General features: G+C 54.1%; 1 protein-coding gene across 1 annotated transcript; it reads right to left on the minus strand.

Moving 5' to 3' along the window:
* Positions 1-895: 895 nt before the first annotated feature.
* Positions 896-9,809, minus strand: SSR2 (signal sequence receptor subunit 2). The gene is made up of 6 exons (XM_062192471.1): positions 9,728-9,809; positions 8,914-9,068; positions 7,490-7,588; positions 5,395-5,503; positions 3,133-3,210; positions 896-1,472 (listed from the first exon to the last, which is right to left on the minus strand). The coding sequence occupies exons 1-6, from the start codon at positions 9,746-9,748 to the stop codon at positions 1,362-1,364; spliced, it is 573 nt and encodes a 190-aa protein (XP_062048455.1). The 5' UTR covers positions 9,749-9,809; the 3' UTR covers positions 896-1,361.
* Positions 9,810-21,718: the final 11,909 nt, after the last annotated feature.

Here is a 21,718-nt window from a genome sequence, read left to right on the forward strand (position 1 = left end):
CTCCCGCTGCTGGGCTAAGGAAAGGTTAAACCGGTTGGGCAGGGGAGCTGGGGGAGCAGAGTCTGAACTGGGAAACCCGGTGGCAGGAACAAAGCGGGCATTTGTTGGGTCTCCCTCCCGCCGGGAGGCTGTGGCCGGACCACGGCATTCCTGTGTCGGACAGAGCCAGCTCACAGTGGCTTCTCCCCACTGCTGCTGCAGCAAAAGCTTCTGCCTTTCTAGGGCCCAGTGCCGGGCGCCCAGGCCCCTCTGCCTGGGCTGAGCTCGAGCCACGGGGACCAAGCATAAGCTCAAGCCCAAGAAGAGGAAAGTTAGTTCTCAAACAGCGATGGGGCCAGCGGCACGCCTGAGCGCTAGCTTGTCAAGGGAAGTCCGTACGAGCAGGCCGCTGGCACGGGACGCTCGCGGCCCTGGTTCAAGTCCCGGCTCCACTTCCCATTCTGGCTGCCTGCTTCCCTGGAAAGCAGTGGTGACGGACAAAGTACTTAGGGCCCTGCGGTGTGGGAGACCCAGACTGAGTTCCCGTGGCCATTTGGGAAGTGAACTAGCTGATGGAGGATCCTGTCTCTGCCTTTCAAAAAAATCAATAAATAGAGCAGAATGGCTCTCAGGGCCTGAGAGCAGCCGCTCCCCTGCGGGCCACCTTGCTCCACCCAGTCTTTTCTAGCTGTTCGGGGCAGCTGCTGGACAAGGCGGGGTAGTGGAATACGTGGTGGCAGACAGGACGATCCTGGGAAGCAGGGACTCCCAAGGGGGCAGGGAGCTCTGTGGCAGCAGGACCCACCGCCCCAAGGCCAGGAGGCTGGGCCTCGGCTCGCTGCTCACAGGGCTGGGTGCCTGGATCCTGAGCGCCAGCAGCTCACCTTGCTCACCCGGGTGACGGGAACAGACGAGGCAGTGTGGCATTTGCTTTTATTAGAAAACCCCACTTGGTAAGCGCTTGCCTGACCCTGGACAGACACTGGGTCGCCTCCCAGAGTCCCACAGCTTCCATTTCCTCTCCCACCCTCTTCTGAGGGGGGAGAGTAGGTGATGGGGGGGTGGTGTCAGGTGGTCTCTGAGGTGCCCCTGCTGAACCCAAGAGTTCGCATTGCCAGCAATACACCGACAGCACCTTGGGAGGGCCCCAGAGCGCCACTGGGCTCCAGGCTGTTGCCAAAGGCATTCCTGTTTGTATGGCTTCACGACGGACCCCAGGATGCCCCCCAGACTCCTCGGCCCAGCCCTTCGCTCTGGCTGCGAGCAGGGCGGGATCCAAGAGGAGGTGGCCAGTGGCTAAGGGAGAGGACACTGCGTCTGAGGTCTCCTTTGGAGTCTGGAAAGCACCTGGATTTCTTCAAAGAGGGCCGTGGGAGCCCCACTCAGTTCTTCTTGGTTTTGGGGGTGTCGTATTTCCTCTTGCTGGAGTACCAGAGCAGCAGGGGGATGCCGATGGAGGGCAGGGTCATGACCCCGAAGGCTGCCCAGTCCAGCTGTGAAGAACAAAGGCCACGCTCAGAGATGCAGGTGAGGGGAGGAGCAGCTCCAGGGAGGACGGAGCCCCGCAGCTGTTTTAACTCTGGCCGAGCTTGGCCCTGCACAGCAGCTCTGAGGACCCCTCTATTTTCCAGGTGCAAAGTCAAAGGCCCTGCCGGAGTCAGCCCAGACGGGCTGCCAGGCAACTGTGGAGATGGGGATGCTCAGGTGTTGCCCCCGACAGTCAAGTTCCCTGTGACCTGACCCCACTCCCACTCCCCCCTGCACACGCTGCCCCCAGCCCCCATACAGCGCGAGCCGCTCTCTCTGGCGTCTGAGCTGCTCCCTTTCCTACAACGCCTGCCTCTCCCGTCTCCTCCTAACCTCCACCCGTGGAAGAAACCCTCTCTGGGTCGGGAAGCGGGTTCGACGTCCCCACTGCACCCCCCCCCCCCCGCACTGTTCAGTCTGTGAGCCCCAGGGGGCACTAGTGGAAGGGCCTGTGTCTCGCTCATCCCCGGCTTCCCCAGGTGAAGTGCATTAAGGACTAAGGACTCCGTAACCGCTTACTGCCTGGATTCCGTCAGTTAGTATCTTCAACTCCTCAAAGCCTTCTCTCGCCTGGACGACACCACTTCCAAGTTCCCACCTAACTTTCCTCCAAACCTAACAGGTATCTTTTAAACCTCAAAGTAGACCCAAGACTGTAAAATGGGGCTCTACTCAAGGCTCACAGAGGAAAAGGACGGCTTTACGGTCCTGGTGATTGTGTTCTCATTGTCAAAATCTTCCGGGCGTGGTAAAATTGGGATATTCGACACCAAAATGGAAAAAATAATAAAAAATAAAAATAAAACTCAGGTAGGGCAAGAATCAATTCATAAAACAAATCTTCTGGGGCCGGCACTGTGGTACAGTAGGTTAATCCTCTACCTGCAGGGCTGGCATCCCATATGGGCGCCAGTTCTAGTCCCGGCTGCTCCTCTTCCAGGCCAGCTCTCTGCTGTGGCCTGGGAGTGCAGTGGAGGATGGCCCAAGCCCTCGGGTCCCTGCACCCACATGGGAGACCAGGAGGAAGCACCTGGCTCCTGGCTTCGGATAGGTGCAGCTCTGGCCGTTGCAGCCATCTAGGGAGTGAACCAGCGGAAGGAAGACCTTTCTCTCTGTCTCTCCTTGTCACTGTCTGTAACTCTACCGATCAAATAAATAGAAATAAATAAAATCGGCCGGCGCCGCGGCTCAATAGGCTAATCCTCCGCCTAGCGGCGCCGGCACACCAGGTTCTAGTCCCGGTCGGGGCACCGATCCTGTCCCGGTTGCCCCTCTTCCAGGCCAGCTCTCTGCTGTGGCCAGGGAGTGCAGTGGAGGATGGCCCAAGTGGTTGGGTCCTGCACCCCATGGGAGACCAGGATAAACACCTGGCTCCTGCCATCGGATCAGCGCGGTGCGGCGGCCATTGGAGGGTGAACCAACGGCAAAAGGAAGACCTTTCCCTCTGTCTCTCTCTCACTGTCCACTCTGCCTGTCAAAAAAAAAAACAAAAACAAACAAACAAACAAAAAAAAAAAAAACAAGAAATAAATAAAATCTTTAAAAAAAAATCTTCTAAGGATCCTAAGAGGTCCCAGAACCGAAGCAGTGTTCCCAAACCAGGGGAATGATGAGGGAAAAGCTTACAAAATGGGGGGAGAATCTCCTATCAAACTCCCGCTGAGCCAGGATGCCTCCCTGTCCAGGTGCACTGGTAGAACCAATCTGAAAAGAAGAAAAGCAGGGTATCAAGGAAAGTCTCTAACTCATCCCACCCGAAAGTGGGCAGTCCCAACCAACCCAGTCCAGTATCGGCTTCGTAGTTCTCAAAGAGCCCCAAGAGCTTCAGGTTGAGGAAAAGCTTTGAACTACAGACAGCTGGATAAGTCTCAAGAGTGTTATATGCAGGGGCCAGCGTTGTGGCGCAGCAGGTAAAGCCGCCGCCTGCAGTGCCAGCATCCCGTATGGATGCTGGTTTGAGTCCCGGCTGTTCCACTTCCAATCCAGCTCTCTGCTATGGCCTGGGAAAGCAGTAGAAGACGGCCCAAGTGCTTGGGCCCCTGCACTCGGGTGGGAGACCCGAAAGAAGTTCCTGGCTTCAGATAGGCGCAGCTCCAGCCCTTGTAGCCATTTGGGGAGTGAACCAGCAGATGGAAGAGCTCTCTCTCTGCCTCTGTAACTCTGCATTTCAAATAAATAAATAAATAAAAAGAGTGTTGCATGCAAAGAAGCTAAATTAGGAGTCGGGAGGCCTCAGAACACCTGGTCACGAGCACTTACTGAACAGGGCAGGGCAGGTGTGCAACTGAGATTGAAGCCAAATCCTTCCACCTTCCCCTCAGACTCGGCGAAGGGGAAAGCGGCTCACCGCCACTGGCCCTCGAGGCTGCCGGGAGTGTACAGGAATGACCAGCCCTTGCCAATCAGTTACTTAGTCCTCAAGTGAAAACGCTCTTCTCTGCCTCGCACGGTTGACACAGGCTAAGTGACCTGGCCAGGATTCCTAACTGCACCCTGGAAGAGGAGCGGCTGAGTCTGGCCCACATTCCTTTGTCTGAAGAGAGGAGGCCAAGAGCTTGGAGCACACTGCAAACAGTTTTGTGCTCCGGTGGCAGCAGGGCCTTTGAGTTTGTCTGTTAACCCATCAAGCACCAGGCGGAACCAACAGCCATGAGGTTGGTTCTGCCAGCAGAAATGACAGACGCTGTGAAAGGGCAGCTAGGATTCTAAGGACAGGGTTCCTTGTGGTTGATGAGAAAACAAGTTATCAAAAGTGCACTGAGTGGCCGGCGCCGCGGCTCACTAGGCTGATCCTCCAGCTGCAGTGCCGGCACACCAGGTTCCAGTCCTGGCCTGGCCGCTGGATTCTGTCCCGGTTGCTCTTCTTCCAGTCCAGCTCTCTGCTGTGGCCCGGGAGGGCAGTGGAAGATGGCCCAAGTGCTTAGGCCCTGGACCCACATGGGAGGCCAGGAGAGGCACCTGGCTCCTGGCTTCAGATCAGCGCGGTGCACCGGCCGCAGCGCGCCGGCTGCAGCACACCGGCCGCAGTGGCCATTGGGGGGTGAACCAACAAAAAAGGAAGACCTTTCTCTCTGTCTCTCTGTCTCTCTGTCTCTCACTGTCCACTCTGCCTGTCCAAAAAAAAAAAGTGCACTGAGTGTCAGGGAACCTTAGGTTCCTCTCGGTGCCATGGGTGACTGCGAAGTCCCTTCCTGTGTTCTCACTGAGGAGCCTACAGCCCATGTGCATGGTCCTGTCACAGGGCCACACATCTATGCTCCACACATTTACGACCTAAGCTTTTTAAGGAAAATACCTTAATCTTCTGGTATTCTCCAGAATTAGTACATCTCAGGGGCTCCTTGAAGGTCTGTTGGTTTCTCTATCAATCAGTCAAAAATTATTTGGTTCTGAGCTTCTGTTATATAGGGGAAACAGAGAGAAATGTACTACAAAACCCTTGGCTTCATTTCTAATTAAATTGGGAGGAGGGAAGGAAAACCTGCACACAAGAGAACTACCAGAGACAGTAAGTAACCACATGTCCAAGGGGCACAGAGCGTACGCGCTACCGAAGTGCAGATGTGCTCAGGGAAAAGTTGGTGAAAAGAACCAGCAGAAAAGGAGCCTCTGACGGCGGCGCAGGAGGCGGCCTGGAAAGGCAGGACCAGCAACCACCGGGCAGACTGAAAGGGGAGCGTGGCGCAGGGGGCAACACTGCGGACTCCCCTCCCGTGCACTTCAGCCGCTCTGTTCCGGGACCTCCCCACCACTCCTTCTTTTGGACAATACCAAGTGTTACCGTCAACCACACCGCCCTCAGAATTCATGGCTTCTGAGCAAGTTTTCTGCGAGCTAGAAGGCAGATCCCAGCCCGATCCAGCCGAGGAGCCGGTTCGGAGAACTCACCACAACAGGCCCATCCTCCTGGGCCAGGTAGGTGATGGTCGCGGAGGTGAAGTTGAAGTACCCAGCCTTGAGAGGCCGCAGGACCACGGTGTGGGAGACGTTGCTAGCCCTGGCCCAAGGGTTAAGGAAGGCAAAGAGCAGCTAAGGCTGTCAAACCCTTTCAACTTGAGGACTGAATGGACCATTCACAAGACATCTGAAAACACGTGTGGTGATTTCGTGTCTGCAATACTCTGCAGGCATGAAAAATACAGATTTTCTGAGCTCTAAAGTGTTGGGGCGAGATGTCTTTCTGGCTAAATTTTAAGTGGTCCGTGATGCAGTCAGGGTTTTTGAAGTATACTTTCAAGGCCACATATGCTACAGTCACTTAAGCTCACAGAAAACCTTTCATTGACTGTAAATGAAGGAAGTGCTTTTGGGGGGTAGAAAAAAAAAAGGAAAGAAAACAAAAAATACAAAGAGAACATTTACCCTCACCAGAAAATCTAAATATACTTTAATGCACAAGGGGACATGAAAGGACCTAATTCACTACTCAGGAAATGACTGGTAGATCACAGTGACTCATTGTCTAAGGAGAGACTTCAAGGGGCTGGTGCTGTGGCATAATTGGTTACGCTGCTGCCTGCAATGCCAGCATCCCACAAGGGCACCAGTTCAAGTCCCGGCTGCTCCACTTCTGATCCAGCTCCCTGCTCATGCGCCTGAGAAAGCATCAGAAAGTCTTTGGGTCCCTGCACCCACGTGGGAGCCCCAAATGAAGCTCCTGGCTTCAGCCTAGCCCAGCCCTGGCTGTTGTGGCCATTTGGGGAATGAACCAGTAGATGAAAGATCTCTCACTGTAACTGCCTTTCAAATTTAAAAAAAAAAAAAAAAAGAAAGAAAAGAGGGGCCGGCACCGTGGCTCACTTGGTTAATCCTCCACCTGAGACGCCGCATCCCATGTGGGCGCCGGGTTCTAGTCCCGGCTGCTCCTCTTCCAGTCCAGCTCTCTGCTGTGGTCTGGGAAGGCAGCGGAGGATGGTCCAAGTGCCTGGACCCCTGCGCCCGCATGGGAGACCAGGAGGAGGCACCTGGCTCCTGGCTTCAGATCGGCGTAGCTCCGGCCATAGCAGCCATTTGGGGGGTGAACCAACAGAAGGAGAAGAGACTTTACTCAGGTGGCTGGCGCTCTGGCGTAGTGGGTAAAGCCACCACTGCAGCACCGGCATCCCACATGGGCTCTGGTTTGAGTCCCAGCCACTATGTCCCTGCTAATGCACCTAGGGAAACAGAAGACTGCCCACGTCCTCGGACCCCTGCACCCACAAAGATGATTCTGGCTTTGGGCTGGCCCAGTTCTGGCCATTGCGGCCGTTTAAGCAGTGAACCAGCAGATGGAAGATTTCTCTCTGTCTCTCCTTCTCCCTTTCTAATTTTGACTTTCAAATAAATAAATCTTTAAAAAAAAAAAAAAAAAAAAAAGGTTACTCGGCCGGCCCCGTGGCTTAACGGGCTAATCCTCTGCCTTGTGGCGCCAGCACACCAGGTTCTAGTCCCGGTCGGGGCGCTGGATTCTGTCCCGGTTGCCCCTCTTCCAGGCCAGCTCTCTGCTATGGCCCGGGAAGGCAGTGGAGGATGGCCCAAGTGCTTGGGCCCTGCACCCGCATGGGAGACCAGGAGAAGCACCTGGCTCCTGCCTTCGGATCAGCGCGATGAGCCGGCCGCAGCGGCCATTGGAGGGTGAACCAACGGCAAAAAGGAAGACCTTTCTCTCTGTGTCTCTCTCTCTCACTATCTACTCTGCCTGTCAAAAAAAAAAAAAAAAAAAGTTACTCAGGCCCTCTATGGGAGCATCTCTTTGAATTCTTTCAAAAGCACCTTCAATAGTCTTGCCTGGTCATGAACATCTTTATAAGTGTCCACGGTTCAAGACCTTCTAAGCTGAACTTCAGGTGTTGCTGAGGATCGGGTCTTCTCTAAATCATGTTCACAGAATCAACCTCCTGCTGCATCTCCTCCAGAGCGAGGACAGGCGAGCAGCCACGCACACCCAGCCGACTACGAGTATCCCTGCTGCTCTGCCCACCACCGCCCCGGGCCAAGAGGATACGGGGCAATCCGGTCCCATTTGACACTGAGCATCCCAGAGACGATGCCGAAATCTTCTGGAGGGAAGGAGTCATCGGATAATTCCACCTCTAACGCAGCACTAGAGGATGAAACAAACAAAGGGGTCAGCAGTCACGGGGAGGGAATCAGAGCAATCGCCAAGCGCCCGGGCCTGCCTGAGCCACAGGTGAGAAGTGCCCAAGACAGACAGACAGACAGGAGCCGCCCAGTGACGCGGGTGTACCACATTGAGGACTCCAGGCCAAGGACTGGATTCTATTGCTCAATGCACCAACGTGCTCCAGTACCCCAAAGGCAGTGGGCCCTCATCCATTCTGGCCTCAAAGTCTCTTTATCTCTGTATGCACTGGGAGGGCGAGGAGAAGATTAAACAGAATACAATGAAAGGAAGGCTCTTAGACCGGAAGCAGTTCAAGGTAGCAAAGGATGGTGTTTTCTTTTTCTTTTTTTTTTTTTTTTACTTTTTTTTGACAGGCAGAGTGGACAGTGAGAGAGAGAGACAGAGAGAAAGGTCTTCCTTTTGCCGTTGGTTCACCCTCCAATGGCCGCTGCAGCCAGTGCACTGCAGCCGGTGCACTGCGCTGTTCCGAAGGCAGGAGCCAGTTGCTTATCCTGGTCTCCCATGGGGTACAGGACCCAACCACTTGGGCCATCCTCCACTGCACTCCCTGGCCACAGCAAAGAGCTGGCCTGGAAGAGGGGCAACCAGGACAGAATCTGGTGCCCCGACCAGGACTAGAACCTGGTGTGCTGGCGCCGCTAGGCAGAGGATTAGCCTGTTGAGCCACGGCGCCGGCCAAGGACGGTGTTTTCTACGTCTTGGTCTTTCCCTCCTCCTCTCACGATTCTTGCATCCTCCCTGTCTTCTTACCTACAAAGTGGAGGGCAGCTTCCTACGGCTCAGAAAAGAATGTCTTCCTGGGGCCGGCACCGTGGCTCACTTGGTTAATCCTCTGCCTGCGGTGCTAGCATCCCATATAGGTGCCAGGTTCTAGTCCCAGTTGCTCCTCTCCCAGTCCGGCTCTCTGCTGTGGCCTGGGAGGGCAGTGGAGGACGGCCCAGATGCTTGGGCCCCTGCACCCGAAGCACCTGGCTCCTGGCTTCGGATCAGCGCAAGCCGGCCATGGCGGCCATTTGGGGAGTGAACCAACAGAAGGAAGACCTTTCTTTCTCTCTCTCTCTCTCACTATCTATAACTCTACCTGTCAAATAAATTGAAAAAAAAAAAAAAAAAAAGAATGTCTTCCTTTCCAAAAAGTAGGGCCCCTCAGTAAATTCACTCACTCACGAAACCCAAGGCTGGCAGTCTCCCAGAGGAAAACCGCTACCCACCAGGATGATCCCTGCTCCCACGTGAACAAAGAGCCTAGGAAAGGGCTGGCAGCAACCCCGGGGCGGCCTCACCTTGAGCCCACGTTGTAGATGTTGTACTGTAAGGTCAGGTCTCGCCCCTCCACCGCGTATCTGTTCAGCAGCGACTTGGAGGCCAGGAGCCTGGCTCCCTCCTCTGCTTGAGTGACAGCAAAGAGGGCCAACACCACCAACGCCAGCAGCCTCATCTTGGGAGAATACAGCAGAGTGAGCAGTCCATTCAAAGACAGAAGACATCAAAATCCTCCTGATGGCTGCCCCCTACCTCCACCCTGCAAGACTAGCAAAACGCCTAGGGTCCCAGGAGCCTATCCAAAGCAGCAAGCCCCAGAGTCCAAGCAGCAGTCCGCAGCCCCGGCACTGCCCCATTCTCCTGGCTCTCCTAGCACCTCTGCGGTCCTGGGGAAACCGATGCAAACACCTGCGTATCCACTGCGCCCTTCCGGTCAGGGGGCCCAGGGTCTCTGAGAGGCCAGTACGTGGCCAGGACACGGCTTCCCAGGCGTGCCAGATCCCGGCTGCTCTCGGGCCGGCAGCAGCCTGTAGCGTCCCCTCACACAGGTGTCCCCAGGCTGCAGCCCCCTCCCGCCGCTCGTCTTCTCCTCGGCCCAGCGCTCCGGGGATGCCAACGCTCTCTCGCGGGGTCCTCCCCACGCCCCTGCATCCCAGCCCCAGGCCCATCCCCCGGCGTCCCACTCCAGTCTGTCCCCTCCCCCGTCTTGTCAAGGTGACACGTCCTTCCGCCGGCGCACCGTCTGGCCCTCCCCGAGCTAACCGGCAGCCACCGCGTAGCTGCGGACACTACACTCGTCTCTCCCGCCCCGACCCCGTAGGTCTCGGGACTCACCATGCGCATCCCAAATGCCATTCTGGGGGGCCACCTAGACCGGAAGAGAGCGTCAGCACCCGAAAGACCGGATATAAGCTCTGGCCGGAAACCCCGGTACTCCGCCCAGTGCCTTGTGGGAGTTGTAGTTCTCGGACAAGCCCCTCCTTCCTCTTTGTGGAGCCCGCCGGGCCAGGCTGTGTGTGCACCCTCGACGCTTTTCCTGCGCTGGCCTCTTCGGTGGCTTTTCAAGCGGGCGTGTCACAGCTGCACGTGGCCATCGAAGGGTTAGGGGCTTTGGAAAACTCGCAGCCCTAGAGATGGAGATCATCTATATAGAATGTCAGGTGTGCTGTCGAACTAGGGATTATTCCCAGTGAGAAGCTTAGCCCCTACATCAGCAAGTAAGCAGGCCCTGCGTTTTATTTAGAAGGCCTCGGAAGAGCTAAAAAGGAGATCTCTTCTCCATTGCCACCATAACTGCTGCAACTCATGAACTCGACATTGATTTCCCTCTAGCAGTCTCCCGATCTTAGGTCTCCCCGCATTTTTATTTTTTTTAAAGATTTATTTATTTATTAGTAAGAGTTATACACAGAGAGAAGGAGAGGCAGATAGAGAGAGGTCTTCCGTCTGCTGGTTCACTCCCCAATTGGCCACAACGGCCAGAGCTGTGCCAATCTGAAGCCAGGAGCCAGGAGCTTCTTCCGAGTCTCCCATGTGATGGGCCCAAGCACTTGGGCCATCTTCCACTGCTTTCCCAGGCCATAGCAGAGAGCTGGATTGGAAGTGGAGCAGTCAGGTCTCAAACCGGCACCCATTTGGGATGCCAATGCTTCAGGCCAGGGTGTTAACCTGTATTTTTAAATCAGCTACCAGACACAATTCCCCAAACCGCATTTTGAAGAGTAGGCCCTGGGTGGGCACAGCCATGCACTTACTGGTTAGGTAACCCTCAAGCGACTGTTACATAATGCCTTGGTTCCCAGATCTGTACCACAAGGTAAGTATAGAACTCTCAGAAGGTTGGAGCATCTTGGGATGGGCGTTGTGGCACAGGAGGTTAAGCCCAGGCTTGGGACACTCGCATCCCATATTGTCCCTGAACTTCAACTTCCTATTTAGCTGCCTGCTAATGCATCCTGGTCGGCAGCAGCACTGGCTCAAATACTTGGGTTCCTGTCACCCACGTGGGAGACTGGGATGGAGTTTCTGGCTCCTGGTGTTTTGGCCTGGCCCATACCAGGCTGTTGCAGCCATTTGGGGAGTGAACCAGCGATGGAATCAATCTCTCTCTCTCCCTCCCTCTCTCCCTCTCTCTTCTCTGTCACTCTGCCTTTCAAATACACATTTTTTTTTTAAAGCTGGAGGATCAGATATCACATATGTAAAATTCTTGGTACAGGTCCTGGCATATGCATGTCTCAATAAGTGATACTGTCAATAATACTCTTATCTCGTACCTCCACTGTAGCGTTCGTGCACTTAGTATGCATCTACTGAGCAGCAACTTTGTGCCCGACACTGCTCTAGGTAACGGGGATACAGGGATGACCAAGACAAATACAGTTTCTGTGTTCTGGGGCTTTATGTTCTTTTTTTTTTTTTTTTTTTAAGATTTGTTTATTTGTTTGAAAGAGTTACACAAAGAGAAAGGAGAGGCAGAGAGGCAGGGAGAGAGAGAGGTCTTCCATCTGTTCGTTCACTCCCCAGTTGGCTGCAATGGCTGGAGCTGTGCCGATCCAAAGCCGGGAGCCAGGAGCTTCTTCCGGGTCTTCCACATGGGTGCAGGAGCCAAGGACTTGGGCCATCTTCCACTGCTTTCCCAGGCCATAGCAGAGAACTTGATTGAAACTGGAGCAGCTAGGACTTGAACTGGTGCCCACAAGGGATGCCGGCACTGAGGGCGGCGGCTTTACCCTGCTACACCACAGTGCCGGCCCCAGGGCTTTCTGTTCTTGTGGCGTAATGCCCATCACCCGTATTTGTTTTTGTTTTTTTGTTTTTTTTTTTTTTTTTTTATTTTTTTTTTTTTGACAGGCAGAGTGGACAGTGAGAGACAGAGACAGAGAGAAAGGTCTTCCTTTTGCCGTTGGTTCACCCTCCAATGGCCGCCGCGGTAGCGCGCTGCGGCCGGCGCACCGCGCTGATCCGATGGCAGGAGCCAGGTGTTTATCCTGGTCTCCCATGGGGTGCAGGGCCCAAGGGCTTGGGCCATCCTCCACTGCACTCCCTGGCCACAGCAGAGAGCTGGCCTGGAAGAGGGGCAACCGGGACAGGATCGGTGCCCCGACCGGGACTAGAACCCGGTGTGCCGGCGCCGCTAGGCGGAGGATTAGCCTATTGAGCCGCGGCGCCAGCCCCCGTATTTGTTTTAGTGTCTTCTCCCACTCCCTATCTCCCCGACTACAGCCCCTGGAGGGCGGGGTGTTGGTTTTCTACTGCTTGAGGTCATGGCTAAGTGGACAGGAGGGACTTCCTGGGTGAAAACAGCCACTTCTCTATGTCCCATGCCCTATCTGCTGCGTCAGCCCTCCCTCCTCGTGTGGCGCCTGTGAGAAGCCCACTGCCCCTTTCTCCACATCGTAACCCAACGCATCCCTCCCGCCCCTGTTCCTGCCCTGTCCCCTCTAGGGGCTTTCCTTGCCTTTGATACACCTTTTTTTAAGATTTATTTTATTTATTTGAAAACCAGAGTTAGAGAGAGAGGTAGACACAAAGAAAGAAAGGTCTTCCATCCGCTAGTTCACTCCCCAGATAGCCGCAACGGCCAGAGCTGCGCTGATCCGAAGCCAGGAGCTAGGAGCTTCTTCTGGGTCCCCCACGCAGGTGCAGGAGCCCAAATCCTTGGGCCATCTTCTACTGCTATCCCAGGCCACAGCAGAGAGCTGGATCGGAAGAGGAGCTGCCGGGTCTCGAACCGGCATCCATATGGGATGCTGGCGCTTCAGACCAGGGCGTTAACCCACTGTGCTACAGCGTCAGCCCCTAATACACCTTTTGCAGCACCACAGTTTCCTGTTCTCATTGTCTCAGGCATGCAAAATGCGCCTAATGACCAGGTCCTCCCTCTCCGGTGTGCTTTCCTCCAGAATGCCCTGCAGCAGGACCCAGCACCCAGCAGGTGCGGAGGAAATGCCTGCAGGCTGGAGGGATCCTCCTTGCTCTTCCTCCATTGCTTTCTTTCTTCCTTTTTTAAAAAGATTTACTTATTTTTATTTGAAAGTCAGTTACACAGAGAGGAGAGGCAGAGAGAGATCTTCCATCCGATGGTTCACTCCCCAGTTGGCCGCAATGACCGGAGCTTCGCCGATCCGAAGCCAGGAGCCAGGAGCTTCCTCCGGGTCTCCCATGTGGGTGCAGGGTCCCAAGAACTTGGACCATCTTCTACTGTTCTCCCAGGTCATAGCAGAGAGCTGGATTGGAAGTGGAGCAGCTGGGTCTTGAACCGGTGCCCATATGGGATGCCGGCGCTTCAGGCCAGGGCGTTAACCCATTGCGCCACAGTGCCGGCCCATCCTCCATTGCTTTCTACAGCAGCTTCTCCAGAACTGGAATGATACCCAGTGTGGGTGTGCCTGTTCTCGGATTCAGCTGCCTCCACAGGAATATATCTTCAGCAGTCACTGCCCAGGTACCCCCCAAAACAGCCCTTTTGGCTTCAAAAGAGAAATGTCTTCAGCCTCACTCTGCCCACTTGGATGCTGACCCTTCTCTAGCCTCTACCGCATCCACTGTGTCACTTGTTCATTTATTGGTATATTTAGCTTCATTTAAAAAAAAAGATTTATGTATTTATTTGAAAGGCACAGTGACAGGGAGAGAAAAAGATAAAGAGAACTTCCATCTGCTGACCTACCCCTTAAGTGGCTGCAACAGCCAGGCCAAAGCCAAGAGCCAGGAATTCCATCCTGGTTTCCCACATGGGTGCAGGGGTCCAAGCACTTGGGCCATCCTCCAACGATTTCCCAGGCACATTAGCAGGGCACTGGATCTGAAGTGGAGCAAGTCGGGACTCTGGGCTCGAACCTCAGCATAATCTGGGGTGCTGGCATTGCAAGCGGTGGCTCCACCTTAACTTAATTAAGCCTTCACTTAATGCTGGCCTCTAGCATCACTTTTGAGCACGTATTTTGTATGAAGTGCTGTGAGAATCACTGTGGGAGATACAATGACAAGAAATGGTGTTGGTTCTCACGGAGATGGAGGGAATGGGATGTAGTATCTATGAGAGTAACAGTACGGATGGGGCTACCATGAAAGGCAAATGGGTGGCAGGCACAGCCTAGGTTCGGCAGCAAGACTCCCGCGCCAGGTGCCTGCTGCTTCCTTGTCAGGTTAGCCACGTGCTCTGTAGCACAAGAGTACGCGGGCCCTAGCTCTGGGGGGCGGTGTCTGTCGGCGAGAGCATGGCTTGTTGGTCTGTCAGCATCAGGCTCTGAAGAAGGAACAGCTGGACTGATTTGCTGTGACTCCTCCCCAGTGGTCCCCCCACCTCACCATGAGGGGCAGTGCAGGAGGAGGTGGGGCCCCAGCTGACAGGCAGAAAGCAGGGGATTCAGGGGCGTCGTTGTGGGGCAGTGGGTTAAACCACTGCGTGGGACACCAACATCCCACGAGTGCTGGTTTCAGTGCTCGCTGTTTTACTTCTGATACAGCTCCCTGCTAATGTGCCTGGGAAAGCAGCAGAGGATGGCCCAAGTGCTTAGGCCCCTGCACCCTCGTGGAAGGCCCAGATGAAGCTCCTGGCTCCTGGCTTTGGCCTGGTACAGCCCTGGCTGTTGCAGCCATTTGGAGAGGGAACCGGCGAGCGGATGGAAGATTTTCTCTCTCTCTCTCTTTCGTGCTCTCTCTCTCTCTCTCTCTCTGCCTTTCAAACAAATAAATAAACCTTAAAAAAAAAAAAGAGAGAGAGAGAGAGAGAAAGCCGAGGCGTTCGGGTTATCCAGACAGAGCAATAGGTTACGGGTGTGGAAGTGTAAGAGGTGGTTTATTAGGGGGATCGGCTCGCGGGATTACTGTGGCTGGGACGCCCATGTCAGGTCACCTGCAGGTGGAAGACCCCAGGATGCTGCCAGTGTGTCTCCACCCAACTCCGAAGGCTTCAGAACCTGGAAGTTGATGACGTGGAGAACATGGGGGCCGCTGGGGTAAAGTGCTGGAGTTCCACCTGCGAGACAGCAAGACGGGGTCTGGCCCAGCTCACAAAGAGGCAACCCTGTCCACCCACACGAAGGGGGTTCTCCTGACCTGGCCTCCTCAGAGCCTGGGGCCACTCTGCTCCGGACACGGACACAGCCCACGCCAGGCTTCTTCAGGGCTTCCCGGGTTCCCTACTCCAGTCCAGCTGACACCCGTGGGTAAGGAGAAGGCAGAACGACTTCTGGCCTGGCCGTGGAAGGTGGCTTTGGGAGACCGCGCACATGCACGCGTCCTCCCCCAGGCCGGGTGGCCGTGGGTGTCAGGGGACAGCTACTTCCCAGGCTGCTTTCTTTCAGATAATGAAGGTGCCCGGCAGTCAGCCTTGCAGACAGAGCGGGTACCCAGCCGCCGGCGAGCTCCTGCTGTAAGCCCCGCTGATGCTGCACCCCGGCACCGCGTCCCCTCGCCGGACTCTGAGCACGTGGAGGGCAAGGACACACCTTGGGGTGGCCAAGTGTGGGAAGAAAAGCGTTTCAGCCGGAAATGGCGGCGGGGCTGGAAATTGCCAGAGAGTGGAGCCAAGGACGTTACCTGGGACATAGCAGGTGCTCAATGAATTCCTCCCTACACAAGCTTTTATTTTGAAAAACCCTCAAGCCCAAAGTTGAAAGGGTGGTTCAATGAACGCCTGTATGCCTCTCACCCAGATTTACTACTTTGCTTTGTCTGTCTTTCTGTATAAATTGATATCTGTATATTAGCTCACATTCATATACTTTTCAAAATAATTATTTTTTATTTAAAAGAGTTAGAGAGACAGAAAGAGAGAGAATAAGAGAGAGATTTTCCATCTGCTGGTTCACTCCCCAGATGGCCACAACAGCCCCGGGCTGGACTACACAGAAGCCAGGAGCCAAGAGCTTCTTCTGGGGCTCCCACATGGATGCAGGACGTGGGCCACCTTCCACTGCTTTCTCAGGCGCACCAGCAGGGAGCTGAATTGGAACTGGAGCAGCCAGAACTCCGGCTGGTGCCCACATGGGATGCTGGTGTCACAGGTGGTGGCTTAGCTTGCTACACAATGGCTGCCCCTAGATGCTATGTTTTGAACCTTCTTGAGAGTCCATGGTACATCCTGACACTCCACCTTTGTACACTCCAGTGGTGATGTTACTGCACCCAGGAAGTTTCACTTTGATATAACACTATTTTCTTTCCTTTTTTTGACAGTATTTTTTTTTTATTTATTTGACAGGTAGAGTTATAAACAGTGAGAGAGAGACAGAGAGAAAGGTCTTCCCTCTGTTGGTTCACTCCCCAAATGGTCGCTATGGCCGGCTTGCGCTGCGCCGATCTGAAGTCAGGAACCAGGAGCCCCCTCCCAGTCTCCCATGTGGGTGCAGGGGCCCAAGTACCCGGGCCATCCTCCACTGCCCTCCTGGGCCACAGCAGAGAGCTGGACTGGAAGAGCGCCGCAGGCGGAGGATCAACCAAGTGAGCCACGGCACCAGCTCCAACAGTATTATTTTTAATATATAGTCATATCGAGTTTTCCCTAAAAATGCCCTTTAAGATTTATTTTTTTAAATCTAGGATCATATCAAGGATCATGTATTGAGAATTGCATTTGTTCAGTGAAATGTGTTCAGAGGCCAGCGCTGTGGCACAGTGGGTAAAGCTGCTGCCTGCAGTGCTGGCATCCCATATGGGCGCCAGTTTGAGTCCCGACTGCTCCTCTTCCAAATCAGCTCTCTGCTATGGCCTGGGAAAGCAGTAGAGGTGACCCGCCTCAAGTTGATGGCAGATGCTTTTCTGCTGCTTGTGTGGATTTCAAGTGAATTCTGGAACTTTTTTTTTTTTTTAAAGAGATTTATTTATTTATTTATTTGAAAGGCAGGGGGCTGGTGGCATGGCGCAGTAGGTTAATCCTCTGCCTGTGGCACCAGCATCCCATATGGGCATAGGTTCTGGTCCTGGTTGCTCCACTTCCAATCCAGCTCTCTGCTGTGGCCTGGGAAAGCAGTGGAGGATGGCCCAAGTGCTTGGGCCCCCGAACCTGCATGGGAGACCAGGAAAGAGCTCCTGGCTCCTGGCTTCGGATCAGCGCAGCGCCGGCTGTTGCAACCATCTGGGGAGTGAACCAACAGAAGGAAGACCTCTCTCTCTGTCTCTACCTATCCCTGTCTGTAATTCTACCTCTCAGATAAAATAAATAAAATCTTTAAAAAAGAAAGAAAGAAAGAAAGAAAGAAAGGCAGAGCATCAGACAAAGAGAAAGAGAGAGAGCGAATGGGTGGCAGGGGTGCAAGTACTTGGGCCATTTTCCATTGCCTTCCCAGGCACACTAGAATGACGTGCCTGGATGATGGATGAGAAGCGGAGCAGCCAGGGCTTGAACTGGTCCCCTGGTACGAGACGCCAGCAGTGCAAGCAGCGGCTCAGCCCCTTGAGCCACACCAGCCTGGGACTCTGGGACCTACGCCTGCCAGTCTTGTTGCCCTTTGGGGTTTTGTCTCATTCTGAGAATTTAACCACAGCCTCTCCTTTCTGCTGCCTCGGGTGGGGGCCAAGGGAGGGTTGAGCAGGTTCAGCCTCCTCTTGCTGAAGCATGCAGAGGGAATGGCGTGTGTGTGGGAGGGTGTGTGTGTGTGTGTGTATGGGGTGATGGGGGGGAGGGTGTGTGTGTGTATGGGGTGATGTGGGGGGGAGGGTGTGTGTGTGTGTATGGGGTGATGTGGGGGGGAGGGTGTGTGTGTGTGTATATGGGGTGATGTGGGGGGGAGGGTGTGTGTGTGTATATGGGGTGATGTGGGGGGGAGGGTGTGTGTGTGTGTGTATGGGGTGATGTGGGGGGTGATGTGTGTGTGTGTATGGGGTGATGTGGGGGGGAGGGTGTGTGTGTGTGTGTATGGGGTGATGTGGGGGGTGATGTGTGTGTGTGTGTATGGGGTGATGTGGGGGGGAGGGTGTGTGTGTGTGTGTATGGGGTGATGTGGGGGGTGATGTGTGTGTGTGTGTATGGGGTGATGTGGGGGGGAGGGTGTGTGTGTGTGTGTATGGGGTGATGTGGGAGGGAGGGTGATGTGTGTGTGTATGGGGTGATGTGGGGGGTGATGTGTGTGTGTGTATGGGGTGATGTGGGGGGGAGGGTGTGTGTGTGTGTGTATGGGGTGATGTGTGTGTGTATGTGTGTGTATGTATGGGGTGACTGTGGGGGGGAGGGTATGTGTATGTGTATGTATGGTGTGTGTGGGCAGGTGTGTGTGTGTGTAGGTATGTGTGTATGTATGGGGTGACGTGTGGGGGGTAGGGTGTGTATGTGCATGTGTGTATGTGTGTGTATGTATGGGGTGACTGTGGGGGGAGGGTATGTGTATGTATATGTATGGTGTGTGGGGGCAGGTGTGTGTGTAGGTATGTGTGTATGTATGGGGTGATGTAGGGGGGAGGATGTGTATGTGCATGTGTGTATGGTGTGTGTGTATGGGGAGGTGTGTGTGTGGGGGAGGGTGTGTATGTGTGTGTGTGTGGTGTGTGTATATATGGGGTGACATGTGTGTGGGGGAGGGTGTGTGTGTATGGTGTGACATGTGTGTGTGTGTGTATGTGTATGGGGTGGTGTGTGTTTGTAGGTGTGTGTGTATGTATGGGGTGATGTGTGTGTATGGGAGTGTGTGTGTGTGTGAGGGTGTGTATGTGTATGCCTATGTATGGTGTGTATGTAGGGGTGACGTGTGTGTGTGGGAGGGTGTGTATGTGTATGGTGTATGTGTATATGTAGGGGTGACGTGTGTGTGTGGGAGGGTGTGTGTGCGCACCTTCAGAAGAGCCCTCTGAACCCACGTGCCTGGGACCCCACCCTCCTGTTGCCACGACAGCCACTTCAGGGAGGGCGTGGGGACCGGGCCTGGTGAGCGTGGCGTGAGTGAAGGCAGGGCCGGGCCACGTCTCTGTGCCGGGTGATCCTAGAGTTTCGTGATAACGAGGAAATAGACTGGGTCTGCAATGACCTCCTGGGTGGAGTGGGGTCTGCGACAGGAGCGGGGCAAGGTGACTCCTGAGGTCCCACCCGCTCTGCTCTTGGCTTCCTTCCTCTCCTTTAGGAGACCAGAGAGGCTTGGGGCGCTTCAGAGGAAGAGAACCCCCCCCCACCCATTTTGACATGCCCTTGACCTCCATTTGCGGCCTCACAAGTGGCGTGGCTCCCCCGGGAGCAGCAGCCCAGCAGCGTGAGCACCCCCTGTGGCCCTCACCACTTGCTGTCCGGTCACTGGGCCGCCCCGCCCCAGGTGTCCTGTGTCTCTGCAGCCTTCCAGCTCACAGGTGTACCAGACCGGCTCGCATTCACTGCCCCGGGAAACGCCTGCAGCAGGGTACAGTACTGAGTACTTACATTTTATAGGAATGTGTGTCTCACTTAAACTTCATTAACGTCTACAAGGCAGGCACCATTGTCACTCCCGCTTTTCAGGTGAGGAAGCTGAGGCAAGGCCAGTTAAATCATTCTCCCAGGAGCCCCGGGTGGAGCTCCCGGCTTCGGTTTGGCCCAGCCCTGGCTGCTGCAGGTATTTGGAGGGTGGATGGGAGATCTCTCTCCCTCCCTCCCCCTCCCTCTCGCTGTCTCTGTCTCTGTGTTTGTGTTACTCTTTTGAATAAATAATTCTTTACAAATAACTCTCACAAGATCATAGAAGTAGAAAAGAGAGATCCTAGCATTTGAGCTCTTTGTCAGCGTAAGAATTCACACACATGGCTGCCTCCTAGCTAGCTACCTGATTTGTATCAGTCCTCCATGGTATGCTTTCAATGTTTCCAGACTGTTAAACACACTGGATATATGAACTTCTTTATTTGTTCGGAGCTGTATTTTTTGTTATGCAGCTCTAACTGACACACGTTAAACTATGCCTATTTAAATGTACAATCTGATAAATTTTGACATATAGATAAATACATATTCACTCCTGAAACATCCTTGCCTTGAAGATAATGAGGATCCATTGCCTGTAGATACAGACAAGCAGGATTTCTAAACCAGGTACATGAGAGGGTGATTATTTGCCTTCAAAAATGAGTATTTTTTATATATTAGTTATATTTTAAGTATTTATTTCATTTGTGAGGCAGAAAGACACACAGACAGAAACAGGCAGGGAATCCCCACAACAAAGTCGCTGCTGGGAGTTAGGAACTCCATCCACGTGGGTGGCGGAAATCCAATTTCTCTCTCTCTCTCTCTCTCTCTCTCTTAATATTTATTTATTTTGGGGCCAGCACCATGGCTCACTTGGTTAATCCTCCACCTGCGGCGCCGGCATCCCATATGGGCCCCGGGTTCTAGTCCCAGCTGCTCCTCTTCCAGTCCAGCTCTCTGCTGTGGCCCGGGAAGGCAATGGAGGATGGCCCAAGTGCTTGGGCCCTGCCCCTGCGTGGGAGACCAGGAGGAAGCACCTGACTCCTGGCTTTGGATCGGCGTATCTCCGGCCATAGCGGCCATTTGGGGGGTGAGCCAACGGAAGGAAGACCTTTCTATCTGTCTCTCCCTCTCACTGTAACTCTACCTGTCAAATAAATAAATAAAAAATCTTTAAGAAAAAGATTTATTTATTTTTACTTGAAAGTCAGAGTTACACAGAGAGAGAAGGAGAAGCAGAGAGAGAAAGGTCTTCCATCTACTGGTTCACTCCCCAGTTGGCCGCAGCGGCCGGAGCTACACCAATCCAAAGCCAGGAGCCAGGAGCTTCTTCCGGTCTCCCACATGGCTTCAGGTCCCAAGGACTTGGGCCATCTTCCACTGCTTTCCCAGGCCATAGCAGAGAGCTGGATAGGAAGTGGAGCAGCTGGGACTCAAACCGGCACCCATATGGGATGCCGGCACTGCAGGCGGCAGCTTTACCTGCTACACCACAGCGCTGGCTCCTCTCCCTCTCTCTCTCTCTCTCTCTCTCTCTCTTTTTTAAGATAATTTATTCATTTGAAAAGCAGAGTTATAGAGAGAAAGAGAAGGAGAGACAGAGAGAAGAGAGAGGTATTCCATCTGCTGGTTCACTCCCCAAATGGGTGCAATGGCCAGGACTGGGCCAAGCCAAAGCCAGGAACCTGGAACTCCATCCCAAGTGGGTGGCAGGGGCCCAATTACTTGGGCCATTCTCTGCTGCTTTCCTAGGTGCATTAGCAGGGACCTGAATTAGAAGTGGAGCAGCCGGGACTCAAACTAACACCATATGTGATGCCTGTGCTGCAGGCAGAGGCTTAATCCATTATTCCATAGGGCTGGCCCCTTCTGGGGAAGGCTTCCGGGTCTAATTTTGTAGGTTTTCAACTTGAGTTGAGTTTCTAAACCTCAAACTCTGAAGTTCTTTTTTTTTTTTTTTTTTTTTACAGGCAGAGTTAGATAGAGAAAGAGAGACGGAGAGACAGGTCTTCCTTCCGTTGGTTCACCCCCCAAATGGCTGCTATGGCCGGTGTGCTGTGCCAATCCGAAGGCAGGAGCCAGGTGCTTCTCCTGGTCTCCCATGGGGTGCAGGGCCCAAGCACTTGGGCCATCCTCCACTGCCTTCCCCGGGCCACAGCAGAGAGCTGGACTGGAAGAGGAACAACCGGGACAGAATCCGGCGCCCCAACCAGGACTAGAACCTGGGGTACTGGCGCCACAGGCAGAGGATTAGCCAAGTGAGCTGCGGCGCCCGCCAGACTCTGAAGTTCTAAAGCAAAGCTTGGGAACTTCTAGTTGCAGCAAACAGTAAGAAGGGAAGTAACATCATTTGACCAGAGTAAATTTAGAAGCTGATTTTTAAAGTTGTGGTTGCTCTTTGCAATCAAGTTTAAGGCCAGCCCCAAATTTCTTCCTCCCTGAGGCTGAGAGAAGGA

This window comes from Lepus europaeus, chromosome 5 (assembly GCF_033115175.1).
Source record: "Lepus europaeus isolate LE1 chromosome 5, mLepTim1.pri, whole genome shotgun sequence".
NCBI lineage: Eukaryota > Metazoa > Chordata > Mammalia > Lagomorpha > Leporidae > Lepus > Lepus europaeus.